Here is an 18,247-nt window from a genome sequence, read left to right as displayed (position 1 = left end):
TGCATGACGAGGAAATATATACCATGGCAAGTGAGAGCACAGCTAATTAAAATTACAGAAAGAGCCAAGATGACTTGTTTTGTACTTTTCAAAAAAAAATGAAAGCGGGCTCATTGATGAAAAAAGCCCAAAGCAAGTCAAGAGGCAAACAGACGAGGCGAGAGGAACTGGAACGAGTCATCATTTATTGTCTGAGACAAACAAACATCATCACATGTTTAAAAGCAGTCGGATGTCAAGTTTTTCTTAAAACTAAAAACAATAAAGTTAATCAGTTTGAACATTAAATATCTTGTCTTTGTAGTATATTCAATTAAATATAAGTCGAACATGATTTTCAAATCATTGTATTCTGTTTTTATTTATGTTTAACTCGTCCCAACTTCATTGGAATTGGGGTTGTAGGTTAAATTCCAGCCAGTTACCTTGGTCAAGGTGGTCATAGTAACAGGCCCAGACCCTGTACTCCTGGAACAACAGTACCAGGTAAAAAAAAGCACATGAAGACTGGTTGGGCAAATGCCCATGTATAACAGAATAACATAAGAAAGAGTGGCACACAAAATTAAAACCTAGCTTATTTTAATAAGGAGTGTGTTACAGCTCTTATAATGCAGTGGCTTCAGGGATCATTAAGTAACACATTGCCTAAAGCTGCTCACTGTGGTGATGACCATTTATTTCCATCCACCAAATATGGTTTGTGTGTGTGTTGTATTTATTATTATTATAGTGATTCATTTCCTCTGCAGCAGTACAGCAGGATTCAGGGAGGACAGTTTTAAAAACAAGAGACTTGGAAGAATGTACTCCAGCAAGTAGTCAGTAAGTTTTCTATTTTTACATTGGACATAGAGTGCAGCACAGCCTGACTCTTACAACTCTTGTGACTCTTTGACGCCAGGGTGACTTGACAAGTCAACCGGAACTTACCACTCATTTGTATGTCGGTTGTCATGACAGTTGTACCTTCTTAAGTCATTCGTGCTCACTTTGAACAGCTGACTTTAGCTTTAGAAAGTAGTCCCTCATAAGCTTTTTGACATAATAGTGGCAACAAAAGATCTGGCATTTATCCGCATTCGCCTTTTTGACGGAACCAAGCAAAACAGGATATTGATTCAACTGTGTGCACTTTCACACAGTGACACAGTATCCCGCAGTCAGACTAGATGCACCAGACCTTGCTTTAGACACGACAGCGGGAAAAGAGAGCATTGAGTGTAAAATGTTGAACATACACAATTAAGATTTGTCCAGAGGTCATGGCAAAGTATTTCGGGAGGACTGAAAGTGAACTGCTATTGTTTTGTTTTTCTAGCAAATGACTTTCAGTTCTGAATATTGTCTGTCTTATGGCCATCAGTGTGTTAAATTGAAATGTCATAATTTAGAATTCCCAGGTTCTTTGGTTAAAAGAAAAAGTAACACAGAAATTGTGTAACACATTACTATTCAGAGACAGTAATATTGTAATATACTGCAACTGTTTTATAGTATAGCCGATATGAGTACTGTTTAAACAGAACAGTGACAGAGAACATAGATGGGAAAATTCTGGGGTTTGCAGGTTGTTTAAAAGGAGCTACAGCATTTTTGGGGGGGATTGTAACAAGTTATTACCGTTAAACTACTCATGCATGAACTTTCCTCACTCACAACGAAGCCATCTTCGGAGGGGGTATTTCCAGCGGTACATTTTTGTTCTGTTGTGGTGGGCTTGATGCTTTTCCAATCTGGAAAATAGCTTACCACCTACACAAGACTTGACAATGATGTCACTGTAATCTTTTCACCAAACAGAACACTTAATTGGAGCCACAGTGGGGAAATTCACTGGTCAAGGAGCAAATGATCATATACAAAATTATGAAAAGAAGAATTATCAAAATAAACCAAGTAAGTAAGTAAGAAAAATGTTGCATCAAGTTAAAAATAGCAGTCAAAGAATCTGAGAATATCGAAATATTTGACTGCTTGGAATACTGTACATGAGCAACAGTGATGTACAGTAATAGTGCATGAAAATTAATATGATTTTGAGGGTGGATTTCTAATCAGACAGTGACTGACATGCAAACTAGGGATGGCACCTCCATGTCACTAGAGGTGTAAGCGGTACACTGGTTTTTGCTTCAGTGTTTTCTCTCATAACCAAACAGGCCATGTTGACAAAATGATTACAGATCAGGAAAGACCCTCATCAAAGGATTTGTTTTGACATGATTTGATTCTACATTGTAAGTAGCTATAACAATTTTCATCTTTACAGGCTAATTACTATTACTGCTACCCTCTCATTTTTGGCTGCTTGACAGTGAATGATGCTACAGTACTGTGCTTTTATCGAAAAATACTACTGTGCTCCCCTTTTGCAATATTTCTGAATGATTCGCCTTTCTATACATCATCTCCATCAATATTGGTAATACAAGTTGCAGTGGCGGGAGGGTAGAGCCAGCAAGGAGTTTCTCTGCCTGCGTAAACACTATCAGAAGCACTGACCAACAGTTTCCAACCTAAATTCCAATACAGTTTTTGTTCCTAAATAGCGATAGCCACTATATTCCGTGTTTCACTGAATTCGCGTTTCATTATCACTATACACCAATAGCGATGATGTAGAACTACATATGTCCCTTTACTGTGCTGTATTTATTCCTTACTATGTACGGTATTTTAACAATGTATGGAATTTCTTCATTCTCATCATTCTTAATTTGTTTTTGCCATGCATGTTTTGAGTGCCAAATTTTGTCATTTAAATTTGGAATTAATCTGAAACAGCTCATTGGAAACTGACAACAAATAATTCATCACATTTGTTGTCACTCTCTGTTTAGCAAGCTTTCTAATGATAACTTTTGAAAAAAGGATGCAGATTAAGAAAGTTTAAAACTTGGATTCAACAGAATGTTCACCGATTTATTTATTTATACCCCTATTGACTTAGTAATAATTGGCCAGAAATTGATGCATTTTTCACCATTTTTTAAGATTGAAAATGTTGTTAATAGTTATCACAGGAAAATTACACCGATATCACTGTAATCGTCTTAAAAAGATCTCTGATAACGCTCATCCCAAGTCTAATTCACAAAACCGAAGCAAATGTTTGTATTTGTTGCTTTAAAGTATACATCACTCTTCTATACCAATTTCAAATATTTACAATATCTTTAACCTGGCCTCGGAGAAAAAAAAATATTGGCCCGATTAGCCAAGCCTTCTAAGTTGTGTATCAGATCCATGTGTCAATACATTCAAAGGAAAAAAGATGAAATGGTGAACTGTCTCATCTGTTAAACCCAAAATTTGTATTCTACAGCAAAAATAAGACTTGGCCTCACTGTTCCGATACATTTGGAAGGGAGTGTAGGTCTGTCTGCCATGAGGTCAACTTAATCAGTTTCTCAGTTTATCAGTATCAGAGAACTGTAATTCCACATTCAGGGTTTTGCAAGGTTTTGAGCTAAGCTCTTTGTAGAATAGACAACAGTAAGGAAACTCCATTTGGTTATGACGATTTAGAAAATCAACAGATTAAACTCAGGCCAAAGTATCTTTTTGCATTAACTAGTGGAACCTTTTCAGAATTTTAACAAGGATTCTTTCTTTAAATGTTTAATACAACCTGCTGTTTGCCTCAAACTGCATGCATACAGCAGTACTCGCCACATGCTTCTACTGGGCTTAGATACTTGAAATATTCATAGCTTCCTTGTCAGAGGAGATTTTTATAGCTTCACTGAACAAATCTTTGGAGACTGAAAAGGATGGGGAGTTACAGATGGAAGGGGTACCATAACACGACTCATCAAAATAAAATGTTTTTTGACCCATACTAGTCAAAGTGGAGGGTAGACAAGCTTATAGTTTTACATAGATGTACACAGAAGAGCATGTGACGTGCAATTTTGGTTTATGACCGTTTAACTACACATTCAGAAGTACAGGTCCATTCCACTATTTGCACTCTGCCACCTGGTGCAGCAGCTACACAAATATCTAACAGGCTTCAAATGTTTTGAGATGTTAAAAGAAGTGCAGGACTTCCACTAACCAGCCATAGGATACACCTGCACAATTTCAGGGGGCGGGGGTGGTCATACAACCCAGGCAAACAACAGCCCAGCAAAACAAAAGGTTTAAATGTGATGCAGATCTCTCTTGGCAACCAGCTATTCACCAGCAAAACCCTCTATCACCTTGTTAGGAATGTACCCCCCACATAGATGAATGGAAAAAATACCCTTGGTGATTAAACAAAACAAAACATTTGACTCGATAAACCTAATCTGTGCATTTTTGTCATAAGGCCAATCTTATTGTATCACGCGTTACACTTTGTGCTATTTTCCACATACAGTACACACAAATGAATGTTCGTAACTAGACCACGCTTAGAGGTGTGTCCATAATATGCAAAGTTCTATCTATCTATCTGAAACCCCTTTTAGTATATGCAGTGCAATGTTATACCGGTGTAACCATAAAATAAAAAGTAATGCTATGGGAGCGTTCGCCGTGTCGTCACCAAATGTTCAGGCGGTGTGTCCGTTGGCAGAAAGCCGATGGAAGTTAATAGCAGTGCACGAGTTATCAGGTTATTCACACTTATTTCCTTTAATTAAATGGTAGTGTCGTGTTGCATTATGGGCTGCACATACTGATTGTAAACAAAGGATTGTTAGAGCTTTTACGGCATCCCAAAGACACATGAAGCTCAGTGAAAGCTTACGTGCAGCCACATTACCTGACAGAACTGGAAACATACTGACCGACCATTTTTGCTTTCGGCACTTTATATAGACACTTAACTTTGTAATAACTTGTTTTGCAATAAAAGATTATGATATTAGATATATTGTCCATATTAAATGATATTTGGCACAAACAAACAAAAGATAAATCTCACATTAGATTATAACTTGCATCTCACTCTTAAATACTCAATGCCACCGTTACTTTTGGTGATATTTTACCTAAGTAGGCATACTATCGTATACAAATTACAAATGGATTTGAGCCTTAAAATATGCAAATACACGTCACGTATGGAGATGTTTTGCCGCCTGAAGATTTTCCAATCAACAACTGAATGATTGACACTTACACTTCTATGCGTCAAGAGACTTGTAGACTTTTATTAAATCTTTTGCGTAGGCCGAAATGAAAACTTGTCGATCAAATATATCCCCTCAGTCAGGGCCAGGTGGACGAATTTGGGACACATTTGTGTTTAACTTCCTATTTAAGGCAAATTCTGGTTGCTGTTATTGTACAGAAGCTTTGCTGCATATCTTTGCTTGACATCAACGGACCAAACTTGCATACTGCGATAAAAACGCCACGAAAGGTTTCTTAGCCAACATTATATGAAAGTGAATGGGACTTCTACCAACCAATGTTAATGCGCATGCGCCAGAATTACATCGCTATGGCGTTTCGCGAACGCTCCCATAATGATGCACCTTCATGATAATGCCAATGAAAAGTGAGAAATATCTTTTCAGGAAGAATTACTTATAGGCCTACAGCTCTTGTATTGCACCTCAATAGATAAGTACAAGTTTGCTGTTTGTCATTTAAAATAGAAATACTTGTATTTTCATGATTGCGTATTTGTATATTGTTGATGAATAGCTACTTTTTCCCCACGTATACTACGTGCCTCGGACTGTAGCACAGAAAGCACGTGTTTGTTCCCTATCATACGTTGCAAGGCTGCCCGTAATTGCAGGCTTTGTCATCCGTCGTATATTGCATCACTTCAATAAGAAACACGCCTCTTTTTTGACGTCACAGACGGTGGGACTCGTGCGTAGTTTAGTCGGGAGCGCGCCTGGTTGCGCGTCACACGCAGAGTGAATGGAGAGAAAGTGAGCGGACGTACTGCTCCTAAAGGACGAAGCAACACCCAGCCGGACAAGCAGCACCTGAAGCCGCCCTGCACCTGTCTTCAGACACAACCGACCAACTCTTCAATTCTTATTAAATATGTCTAATATCGTCTGCTGTCAAACGCCTCAGGTAAGATTAAAACAAAATAAACATATATATATATATATATATATATATATAATATATATATATATATATATAATATATAAATATATAATATATACGCACACACCTTTACTACTGAGGCGCCAGTGTGTGGGTTTGCTGTTAAATGTGTGGAGAAATGTTTAAAATGGAGTGGTTTCTTCACTGGCAATGGCTACCACCCGGCAATGGATGGAAATGTCTTCAGCTCGACAAGGCGAAGACTGCTGGAAATGGCCTGCCTTTTTAATTTTTCCCTGCCGCCGCCGACAATGTCGCACACTAAATAAACGTGTATTTGTCCTACCTCGCCGGTCGAGAATTTTCTGGCGCCGAGAACGGACAAAGGGTCTAATAATGCGTCGTTGTCTGCCTCAAAATGGAACTCTTGTTGGCTCGCGCGCGTGGTTGCCGTTGGAGCTAACAAGGACTGCTAGCAAGAGCATCCATCGCATTCTTTGCGCGCTATTAAAGATGGATGTTTCACCGTTTTGTTTTCAAGACTGCTCTTGCTCTCTAACCGCTTTTGCAGTGGCGGGATGTATGTGTGGCACAGCGCCAAGCGTTCTAGGCCCCGCACGTTTCCGTCGAGTAGAGGGGAAGGCAGACCAAGGCCATTGTGGCTAAAACGTGTAGCGAGGCTAGCCATGGTTTTGCGATATCAACATAGTCTAATTATTTGAAAAAACAAACAACAACAAAGTTATACAATACTGTATTTGATGAGTTGTTGGTTCAATATTGACCTACCGCCAGCCAGCCTCCAGTGGAGGCTTCCCCTCGTTAATTCCGTCCTGCTGTGCTTGTAATCTGTAACGGAAACTGGTGGCTACTTAGATCATTCTAATTGCTCTAATTCTCAAATAACCTAGATGATTGCACATTTAAAGAAATAATGTTTCTATTATATGGTTTGACAGCTGCAGGATGGCATCAAAAAGTGGAAATGCTATACATCTTAACCAAGTATTATTCCAATCAACCTATTAAAATAAGAAATCAAATAAATCCCTACTGGCCAGATAGACGAGTATTGGTGTATTCTTAAAATGTGTATTATTATTTTGCGCATCCGAGATGAATGCCCTCCTTCACATTTTTTACTCGAGTTAAATTGATGCAGTGCGTACAAAACTGAGAACTGTGCGACATGTCTTGCAGTAGATTTTCCTCTCCACTGGAGGGGGCTCTAACGAGTTTAGTTGTTCAATGTCAGATGTGCACTTAAGTACTCAACTAGTTGCATGGAAACATTGACTTGCTCTCAGGGCTCCACTCCCCCCATCTTTCCTACGCTCCCCCCCCAGTAGTCAGTCACACACCTCATGAAGCTACCCCTGTGAAAGAATGTCTGACACACACCTCAGAAGTAAATTCTCATTATCATTCCAGTTACTAACATATTTTGGTCGTTAGGTTCACCAATGTCAATATTTTTCTTGTCACAGTCAGCGCAATCTTGACCACTTCCCAAGAAGACAAAAGTAAAAACTTCCTGGACAGCAATTCTTTTTTTTTTTCTTTTTTTTTTTCTTCCCCCCCCCCCAACCAATCCTACTTCATTCAAACATTGCACAAGGTTTAACAATTTAAATAACCCTTTTTTCAGTGGCAATGCGGTACAATGCTGACTTAACCAAGTAGCTGTGGGTGGGGCTTTGCTGGCAGAGCATGGAGGGACGAGGGTAGCAAGGCAGCAGATGGAGGGTAGTAAGGCAGCAGATGAAGTGCACCTAACACCATTCACTAAGAGCAGTTGCATAATCAGTCAGAAGTGGGTCAGTGTTCCCACTGTCTACACACAAACTGGGAGAGTTATAGCTTTCAGTGCCAATTTTGCTCTACATTCGATGTAGTGGATTGCAAAAAGACGATGGTGTGCCGAAGTGTGCGCCGTGATGGATGGGTTTCCCCTGTGAAAATGTTGACTTATTTTTCTTCCCCTCTATTTAGCAGGTATGCCAAATCCAAGCAATTTCCTGGGATTTTTTTATTTTCACTGCATTTCCTCTTTTCTTGGTATCTGATGTTCTAATAATCATGTCCCAGTACACTTTTTCCCCTTAATGTATTTTTTTCTGGGCTGTTTTCTCCCGTTTGTAGTCCTGCACACTGCGTAGTCTGATTTTGGATAAAGCTGGTTGTTGATTTCAGTACATTTTCTGTGTTGAACTATATTTTTAGATGCTTTTACTGAATTGATGGTTTCTTAATGGCTACATGGCTATCAGGAGTTCTACATTTGTATATTTTATCAGACAACTGATGAATCTAAAAACATTTAATAATTTTACAATTAGGGTTTACATGATCAGAATTTTTGGGGCCGATCAGCGAGTTTAAAAAAACAACTGATCTGATCACAAGATGGAGCAATGTGTCTATTTAAATGACTTGTTCATTTACTGTATACCTGCTCAAAAAATTATATCTACAATAAATAATGTATCCTTGTTCATCTATTTATGCCAGTGAGGCATACTGACAGACAAAACAAATGAACGATCTTCTATTAGATGGCAGGAAGTACAAGTACAGTAATTGTTTCCACGTTTTGTTACATTTTTGTTTGTTGGTGTGCTGTCAGAGTTTTCAATTGTATAATGTGCCTTGGCTCCATAAAGGTTGGAAATCATTGCTCTAGTCAGGTCATGTATTCTAATCAGTCAGGTCAAACCAACATGACAACATGACAGAAATAATGGGTGCTAACTTATTGTAATTAAATTACTTCACACACACACACACCAAAACTTTAGCGCATGATTCGACAGAACGCCTGCATGTTCGCTTACAACCGTTAGTGCTAGCACTAGCTTGCTAGGCTACATAAGGTTTTGTTGCCTGCTTGCAAGCCGCATCGTATTAAAAGTATGTGAACATACCTCAAGCAATTCTTGAATGAAAGTCCTCTCCCGAGCACCGGTGACCACCAATACACGTTTCCCCATTTTGTTCTTAGACACATGGTGCGACCCATTATTGTTGTCATCGCCATGGTAACGAGTGTATCCGGTCGCATTTGAGTTGACAAGATGAAACTCTGTGATCGTCAAAGACTGGATGCGGTGGTATCGGAATATAAGATTTGATTGCAGTAGTCTGACATAGTGCAATCATGAAAGACCAGATTTGTCTTGTAGTCTGATCTGGGCATTACGTGTTGTCTGTCCCACGCTGCCACCATGTTTTTTTTTTTTTTTTTTTTAATATAAATAACTATTGGTGGTCAGATATTTACAGTACTATGTCAAAAGACACACGACAAGGCTGAAAATAAACTAGCGTTTGGATTTGAATATACTGTACACAATGGCGACGTGGAGTAAATGTCTTGCGGAAGCGATCAATGACATCATTGACATTGATCGGATCAGCGAATTATGACGTTAAAGTCGATCAGCATAAAATGCTAATTATCGGCCGATACCGATCAGACCGGTGTAAATTCTAGTTCCTATAAAGTGGAACAGCCAAGGAACTTGTGTTGAGGTTGAATTACTTACATGCCTGTCGCGAGTCGACTGTGCTAATATTGTGACTTTAGAGTTTATAAGTGCAATGCCTTGGTTGGATCAGTCAGCAGGTAAGGATGTCTGAGTCAAGCTTTTGTTTCTGATCTGAGATGCAGCGAGAGAAGCATCGTTCCTTAATGTTTTTCTTAAGGGATTTTGGAGATTTGCTTGATGGCAGGGCATAAACTGTAAAATGTTTATTATAATCTTTTTTTGTTTTGTTTTTTCTCCTCCAGGTTATAATGCATGACCAACACAGAATAAGTACAACTCTATAGCCAACGGGTTCACGAGGACTTGATTACAGTCGCTTCAAGCCTGATAGTTTGCTAGGGTGGAAGCCCTCCCTCTCCCTTGTGCTGCCACCTGTGTTGTCAACTGGCATTTCTTCTGACAACTTTCCCATCCCGCTCCTTGAGTGAAGAAGACCGGAGTCTCCCTGGAATCTGTCTTCTTTGCCTGTTGCCTACCTTCAGTTCCTGTTCTACTCTTGTAGTGGCACTTCCCTGAATTTGATTTATTCTCTATTAGGTAAGACTATGACTGCACAATTACAGACACCTAGTCATCTCTGGTCAGCAATACAAAAAGGCTTTAACATTGTCAGATTAAGGATGACACTCATGGTGTGTATTTTTTAAATTTTAAACGACCAATAATATTGATCATATCTATGCTAGAAGAGCAGCATTTACACTTACTTACTTATTTGTACTTTTCATCAGGCAGACCAACCAAATTCAACCAAAATGATTCCGAATGGTTATCTGATCTTTGAGGACGAGAGTTTCCTGGATTCCACTGTGGCCAAAATGAACGCCTTGAGAAAGAGTGGTCAATTCTGCGATGTTAGACTGCAGGTATGACCTCAATGCAAACCCACACCACCCTCACACGGGCGAATGCGCCACTGAGTCACTCTGAATCATAAGAAATGAGTAGTGAAGGGCTTACAAATTACCTTGTATCCTCCTGTTTTCCTTTAAGAATTAGCTTTTCATCTGTGTTCAAATCCAGATATAACATAACTACACAATAAATCTTTGATGGACCCAGAAAAATAGTAATCAACCTTCTCCAAAAACAAAATAAAATGTGCCCGGTAGTGGTACGGTCCAAAATTCCAGTATGTTGAAAGTAGCCTTCATATGTGATTAATTGCATATTGAACAGAATGTGAGAGTTTACATGCTGCTCAGTCTCTTTAACATTTAGTGCACCTTGTAAGAAAATACTTAAAAATGTTTCCAAACAATTTTTTTGACAGGTATGTGGCCATGAGTTGATGGCCCATCGTGCTGTGCTGGCTTGCTGCAGTCCATACTTGTTTGAGATCTTCAACAGTGACATTGAACCTCATGGAGTATCTCATGTCACTTTTGAGGACTTGGACCCGGAGGCTGTGGAGATCTTGCTCAACTATGCCTACACTGCCCAGTAAATAGCTGTTGCTGACTTTTTGTTTGACTTTAAATTGAGATAAGATTTCCTCACATGAGAATTAGAGTACAGTAATAAAATATTGTTTACTTACAGGTACTCTAAAACTTTTTTTCTGTATCCCAGGCTTAAGGCAGATAAGGAGTTGGTCAAGGATGTTTACACTGCTGCCAAAAGGTTCAAGATGGAGCGAGTCAAGCAGGTTTGATTGCTATGAAATACTGTTAGATGATTGTGTAACTTAACCTAATGCTAATTAAGGAATTCCATATGAAACTATTTTAGTATTGAATTTGTCATTGTATGATAGGAATGCCATATGAAAGTATTTTAGTATTGAATTTGTCATTGTATTTTCACCTCTGCAACTTCTCAGATTTGCGGTGACTACCTGTTGTCTAAGATGGATTCCCAGAATGCCATTTCTTTTCGCAACTTTGCCAGCTCAATGGCGGATGCCAGAGTTTTGACCAAAGTGGATGCCTACATCCAAGACCATCTACTGGAGGTTTCTGAACAGGATGACTTCCTCAAACTTCCCCGCCTCAAGGTGAAATATAATTTGTCTAAACATGCATGTTGTCTTTGTGACAATTGTTCTTTATTAGTTGTAAGTGTTGACAGGGAGTTGTTGATATTTAGGGCGTATGTAATCATGGAGCGAGGCCGCACCACAAGAGGGACTTTTGTGGCCGTCTTAAGCATCTACAACCGAGCTGGTCAAATATACATGCTCAGTGACTGATCTCTATTTCTGATGCTTTTATTCTTGTCAACTGTCGCTGCTGCATTCGTACACTATTTGGTAGCAGCAGTGTGTTACTTGGACAAACAATGGATAAACTCTGTATTTACTGTATACTGGTTTGACTTTTAACTAGATTATCATGTATGATGTTGCACCTTCTACATGTAAAGCCTCCTGTGAATAGATTTGTGACAGAACATGTTGGAACGCAGGGATTTGCATTGGCAGGTTACTGTGTGATGCCTTCTTGTGATGGTACACTTAAAACAGTGTCCTGACTTTAAAATGTACTTTTAAACACAAGCTTGCCTTTCTATGTTTTTAGTTAACCTCACAATTCAGAGGGCTACGATTTGATTTGTTTTAAGGCCCATTAGAAAAATGTAAATTGGCCATGAGCACATTATAATGACTGAGTTGGAATTGCCTTTTCCCTCCACTGTGAGAACTAAACTCCACTTTCACTGTTTGTTCACAGTTGGAAGTAATGCTAGAAGACAACCTGACTCTGCCCAGCAATGGCAAGCTTTACGCAAAGGTGCTAAACTGGGTGCAGCGTAGCCTTTGGGAGAATGGAGAGCAACTGGAACAACTCATGGAGGAGGTCAGTACCATAGTGTGCCCTTTGAACTCTGAGCGATTGTCATCCTGTCCCTCCCCCTTCTGACTCCTCCTGTTTTTGACGTTAAGAAGTCATTAAGGGGGCTCAAATAGAGTTAGCATGCTGTTGTCATGCTGCTATGTCAGGATTGTTCTTTCCCTCTGATTTGTTGAGGTTTTTGCAGTAAGAAACTATTCCTGAACCATGCCACAAATTAGAGGTGAGACCAAAAGAGCCCCTATTTGCTCTTGTTTTTTTGTTTTGTTTGTTTTCGCTCTTCTCCTTTGGGTTGTGGTTGATTTTCTTATGACCCCATTTAAGTATTACAGTGCTCTTCTGCTGTGAAACGCAGAGAAAAGATTCTTGAAGGTTTGACCCTTGATTCATCGGTTTTACTGCCACTTGACTATCTGAAGAGGTGCATGTTTTTTTGCTCCAGAACTAATAGGCACTCCTCCCCGTTGATTTATCTCTCCTGTAGGTTTATTTGCAGCAGCAAGGGACCAGACTGAGGAGCTGCGACTGATCCACCAGGGTAATGAGTCAGAGACAGGAGAGGGGAACACTACTGCCTTAGCCGCCTCTCTTTGCAGCCAAGCAACACTGTGCTCCCATCTGTCCATGCCTATTGCACACATGCATTCTCACTATAGACGAACCAATAGATTTGTTACTGTACTGCTACCAAAATATGAGCTGATATTGGCCAACGATTCAAATTGTACATCACAAAAAGGCATGCTGTTGAAGAGAACTCCATTTGGCTGCAGAACATTAGCCCTCACAGATAAAACATTTTTCAATCCTCACCATTTTTTCTATTAAAAACATTTTTTTTGCTAGAGTACCTTTCATTGGCTTTTGAGTGTTGCAACAGCAAAACAAAAAGCATGCAGATTTCCAGTATTTCATATATATACACACACACACACATTTCCTTTGAGATGCCATTGATAATGACAGCAAACCATTAGGCCACCAATGTTTTGCCACGGGTTTGACTGCCTATTGTGGCTGCTATCACAATGAGCAGCTTCTTCAAGAGGAGCAGTTTCCAAGCAGCAGACTGGAACGTGAGGGGACATATCCAACCCCTCCTATTCTTCATTCTTCACAGAAGATTTTGCTGACTAGAGCGCATCGCTCTTCACTCGATCCCTCTTTGTTTTTAGATTCAATTAAGGAAAAGAACCCTTGCCGGACTCTGCATCTTCTTGAAGCCATTATTCAGTGGATGTCGTGTGTGTCTTTTAAGGAAACTCCTCAGCCAAGAAACTCTATTTCAAGGACTTTGACCCTCCCCGCTTTCCTCTTATAATCCCCTTTATGCCGGGGTCTACTGTGTTACCATGGAGACAGCCACATGGGTGTGTTGTTCCTGTTTGTCTTCCAGGTGCAAATGCTGTACTACTCACCTGATCACAAGTTGGTGGATGGAGGGCTGATGATTGAGGGGCACACTGAGGTGTTTGGTGGCGAGGAGGACCACCTTCAGTTTGTGCAGGTACTCAACAAGTGTGCCCAACTTCACTGCGATGAGCTCTCTAGCACATTTGATCTGCAGTGTTTATTTTATCTTATGCCTGGCCATGCAAATACCACACGGCCTGTGCCTGGGTGGAAGGTCTAGTTCATTTAACTTTTTTTTTGGGTTACCATGTAACAACTTAGTGTGGCTGATAAATGCCTGTCTGAGTTTACATTAAACAATTTTGCTCGTTGTTGACAAGTTGGCAGTGAGGGTCTCTCTCATTTTTGTGTAGTTTCAGTTGTGGTTCATCTGAAGACTGGACTCTTTGTTTTGACTGCTACGTAGCGTTGTAGATGTTAGATCGGGTGTGAGGGTATTTGTGTCCACAATAGACCAACTTGACGAAGAGAAGGCTAAAGTCTGATTAGCTGGAGCTGGCCATCAGTTGGCCTATGGTGCGTGCGTGTGTGTGGAGCGGGCTTGGCTTCTGTAGCTGCGCTATGCTCTTGCAGAAGAAGCCGGTACGAGAGAGCACCCAGAGACCGATGAGCTGCAGTTCCTCAGGAAGCCTTTCACCCTCCAACCAAGCAGCAAATGCCCCCAAACAAACCACCAGGAGAGAGTGGAAGTATATTGCCTCTGAGAAGACTACAAGTAAGCATAGTTAACAGTACTGTGCACTCCTTGTTACTCTTGTTGTCGCTAACAACATATTTTCCTCAGACAACACCTACCTGTGTCTGGCTGTGCTGGACGGTGTGTTGTGTGTGATCTTCTTGCACGGCCGCAGCAGCCCCCAGACCTCTCCCTCTGCGACTCCCTGCCTGCTGAAGAGTCTCAGCTTTGAGGCCAACCCCGAGGAGCTGGAGGAACACCTGCTGTCACCCATGCGTTACGCCCGCTCTGGCCTGGGCACCGCAGCCCTCAACTCCAGGCTCATCGCAGCAGGTTGGTACAAAAATTAACTCGATCCTGTTGGCAGTGTAACCTTGAAGTTTGACCAAAATCTGTTCTTTGGATTTCAAATAATTTTCATTTTGAGAATAAATTCCAATTGTAGTAAAACGGTTAAAGCTGTCGCCACCATAAAACCTTTATTAATGATGCAATGTTTTATGTAACATGTTCACATTAAATACCTTGCAGCCACATGACTACAAATAGTCTGACAGTCTTTTCTGCTTAGAATGTTCTGACGGTACATTCCCATGGATGATTCTTTTCACATTCTTCTTACAGCTGTCAAAATGTTGCAAAAAATCTTTTAAATGTAAAAACACATGCAGTCGACAGCTCAACACATGACCACGTTGTCATTTTCCCAGAAAATGTTGGTCCTACTCCAGATTTTCCAAGCCTTAAAGTAAATGAATGATTGAAGTTCCACTGTACAAAAGGCTTGACTGTTGTGTTTTTTTAACCTTGTACAGGCGGCTACAACCGAGAGGAATGTCTGAGGACTGTAGAGTGTTACGACCCCAAAGAGGACCGCTGGACCTTCATAGCGCCCATGCGAACTCCAAGGGCTCGTTTCCAAATGGCTGTGCTGATGGTTTGCTGCTCTTTATCTCCTAATAACATATGATCCAGTTGTCAATGGAGATGAAATAACACATGTATAAAGCCACCATTACCATGACCAAAACTATCATGGACTAAAATTAAATATAAAATCAAGGCAGAGAGTCATGTTAACACTTTCTTTATAGGTAGTTAGCCAGTTAATGGCTTGCGTAAGAAGCTAATATAGCAGTCATCTTTACTCACTGCTCCTTGCCAAACATCACACCATGTGACAGAATATATGAAGTCCTTTAGTTGACAAAACAAAAAATTGCCCAATGCCAGCTGAGAGTGCCAACAGGAAGTAGAAACCCATAAAAATAAAACTAGTACAGTGGTTTGACAGTGATGCAACCAGAATTTGTATGCAAGTTGGTGGTAATTATTTTTAATGAATACACGCTCTGAAAACATCAACATATTTTATTTTGAATGTTTGCAACACGATATAAATTTTTGGGGAAATTCTAAACCCAGCAATAAAAGTAAATTTTCAAAATTGCCCAGTGATGTGTAATAGAAATTTAATTTTCCACCTGTTCACTGCACACAGATGACTGCCATTTTAAAGTGCAATCATATAATTTCAACATGATTTAATTAGAGTTGTACATATTCACAAGCCTAAATTCAAGTTGGCTATATTGAAGCAAGTCAAGCCAGGTGTTGGTAAGTCTTCCTTGAGGCTCCAATGTCTGGGAGCTCTTTCTGCTCCTGATTCAGGGCTAATTCTCCCATTTTGCCTCAAGTACAGGAATGAGTTGAGACAGACTCTGGTTGTGATTTTCTCTGTTGAGCCACCTCTTTTTTTTGCTTACATGCAACGCATCACTCTCATAGGTGACCGAGCACCGCAAGCCCCCCTACTCTCGCTCAACCTTAAAGCAACTGTGCACAAAGCCAAGCACATTACACTTAATCCAGTATTAATTATTGTAAATTTGAAACTTAATACTGTAGGGAACCTCGTAACAGTTCTATGTACCCGACAGGGACAGCTCTATGTGATCGGCGGTTCAAACGGACATTCCGATGAGCTGAGCTGTGGTGAGATGTACGATCCACTCGCCGACGAGTGGGCTCAGGTGCCCGAGCTCAGGACAAACCGCTGCAATGCAGGTGGGCGTGGCTTGCATGAATTCATTCTTTGGAATCACCTCGACTGCTGGCTCACCTGTGCTCTCTGAAGGCGTCTGCTCCTTGAACAACAAACTCTACGTTGTGGGAGGGTCAGACCCCTGTGGGCAGAAAGGACTGAAGAACTGTGATGCCTTTGACCCAGTCACCAAAACCTGGTCAAGCTGTGCCCCCCTCAACATCAGTACGTGTTATCGCAGCTTGTGCTCCAATTGCGACGGTCTTTGGTGGTAGTCCAGGCTAAATAACTTGGTGCTTGGTTTTCAGGGCGGCACCAGGCTGCGTTGTGCGAGTTGGATGGCTTTATGTACGTGATTGGAGGGGCCGAGTCCTGGAACTGCCTGAACACCGTGGAACGCTACAACCCTGAGAACAACACCTGGAGCCTAATAGCACCCATGAATGTGGCCCGCAGGGGGGCCGGCGTGGCCGTCTATGCCGGTAAGTTCACAGCTCAAGTGGGGCTCCTCAACCTTTTCCCAAATATTCATGGTATTGTGAACGCTCAGTGGGGGGGACCCTTTCTGCCCTTCCTTCTTGCTCTTACTTTTGCTGGGTCTCTCCTAGTAGACCTCAGAGCCGCCCTGAAGGCGCGCTACTCTAAATTGACCTGCCTGTATACTGTTTAAAAAATAATAATTATGCTCAGTAATCCACATTGTGCTGTCCAGGCAAACTTTATGTCGTCGGCGGCTTCGACGGCTCCCACGCGCTCCGCTGTGTGGAGGTCTACGACCCGGCTCGAAATGAGTGGCGAATGCTAGGCAGCATGACCACATCCCGCAGCAATGCGGGCGTGGTCATGCTGGGCGACATGATCTACGCCGTGGGTGGCTTCGACGGGAATGACTTCCTGAACACAATGGAGGTGTACAACCCTGAGACGGACAAGTGGAGCGACTGCATCAAGACCCTCTTCCCATTTTCGGAGTGACAGCGCTACACCCTTTTTCAAACTAACAGGCTTAAAGTGACATAATCGTGTTTCGTGATATCCTGTGTGTGTGTGTGTGTGTGTGTGTGTGTGTGTTGAGTGGATGTTTGGGTGGGAGGGGAGGGTGGATCCTGGTCGAGGGGTCTTCAGTGAAGACTGTCTTATTATGCGGGGTGGGATCTGTGGGGTGGGGCTTGTTGCCCAAAGCAACACGAATGAAGCCTTTTCATAATGCGTACATTGTTCTACGTGCTGTACATATTGTTTGTCATATGCCAACATTTATTACACACCTAGTGCTTTTCTTTTTCTCTTAAGACTTGAAACTTTTTTTTTTTTTTTTCCCAGATGAGTCAACAACTACTGGTCACTCAAAAAGTGCAAGTGTGATGATGAGAATTTAAGTTTTGTTTGTCATTTTCCTCACATACTAAAGTGGATGATATGGAGCCTTATGATTTAAAACCTAGTTTCTCCTTTTAAACAATCTGGTTTGTGTTTGGAATCTTGAATGGCCTTTTTATATTTTTATACACTAGATTTCTCAAAAATAGTAGCAGACAGCTAGTCATCAACCAGTGCCAGTTTGAGTTAACTTTTTCTGTGCTCAGGTCACATGCACAGCCAAGGCTTCTAACTAAACATTAGTTTTTGTTTTAATGTAAGTGGCTGCAGTTACTGAAAACATGTTTGCTTTGGTGTTTGTGTCAAGCAATGACAGATTTTTCTGGAAGAGTTAAGAATCAAGACTCACATTTGTAATATTTCTTAATAAATCATTTCAATTGAA

The 18,247-nt window shown here is 40.9% G+C and overlaps 1 protein-coding gene and 1 long non-coding RNA gene across 4 annotated transcripts in view; one reads left to right on the top strand and one right to left on the bottom strand.

Moving 5' to 3' along the window:
* Positions 1–6,481, bottom strand: part of LOC133481048 (uncharacterized) — a 17,406-nt gene extending 10,925 nt beyond the window's left edge. The window contains exon 1 of the long non-coding RNA XR_009789442.1: positions 6,356–6,481. This is a non-coding gene — a long non-coding RNA (uncharacterized LOC133481048). The remainder of the gene's footprint in view (positions 1–6,355) is intronic.
* On the top strand, positions 5,827–18,247 carry ivns1abpa (influenza virus NS1A binding protein a). 3 transcript variants are annotated; one of them, XM_061779930.1, is made up of 15 exons: positions 5,827–6,033; positions 9,800–10,094; positions 10,289–10,423; positions 10,831–11,000; positions 11,130–11,205; positions 11,380–11,553; positions 12,230–12,355; positions 13,746–13,856; positions 14,336–14,477; positions 14,547–14,771; positions 15,254–15,375; positions 16,379–16,505; positions 16,576–16,707; positions 16,791–16,964; positions 17,195–18,247. In XM_061779930.1, exons 3-15 carry the CDS (start codon positions 10,313–10,315, stop codon positions 17,455–17,457), a joined length of 1,953 nt encoding a protein of 650 aa, XP_061635914.1. In that variant the 5' UTR covers positions 5,827–6,033; positions 9,800–10,094; positions 10,289–10,312; the 3' UTR covers positions 17,458–18,247. The 3 variants fall into 3 exon arrangements, with proteins under 3 accessions (XP_061635914.1, XP_061635913.1, XP_061635915.1); XM_061779929.1 differs by lacking the exons at positions 5,827–6,033; positions 9,800–10,094 and adding an exon at positions 10,171–10,189; XM_061779931.1 differs by lacking the exons at positions 5,827–6,033; positions 9,800–10,094; positions 13,746–13,856 and adding an exon at positions 10,171–10,189.

The sequence above is a fragment of the Phyllopteryx taeniolatus genome, chromosome 7, assembly GCF_024500385.1.
Source record: "Phyllopteryx taeniolatus isolate TA_2022b chromosome 7, UOR_Ptae_1.2, whole genome shotgun sequence".
In the NCBI taxonomy this organism is placed as follows: domain Eukaryota; kingdom Metazoa; phylum Chordata; class Actinopteri; order Syngnathiformes; family Syngnathidae; genus Phyllopteryx; species Phyllopteryx taeniolatus.
This window is presented reverse-complemented; position numbering and strand designations above follow the sequence as displayed.

What these genes read in the sequence shown, in the direction of transcription:
- ivns1abpa (XM_061779929.1), top strand. An exon ending in AGATGGAGCGAGTCAAGCAG is followed by an intron (nt 11,206 to 11,379) that starts GTTTGATTGCTA and finishes GCAACTTCTCAG; the next exon opens with ATTTGCGGTGACTACCTGTT. An exon ending in CTCCAGGCTCATCGCAGCAG is followed by an intron (nt 14,772 to 15,253) that starts GTTGGTACAAAA and finishes AACCTTGTACAG; the next exon opens with GCGGCTACAACCGAGAGGAA.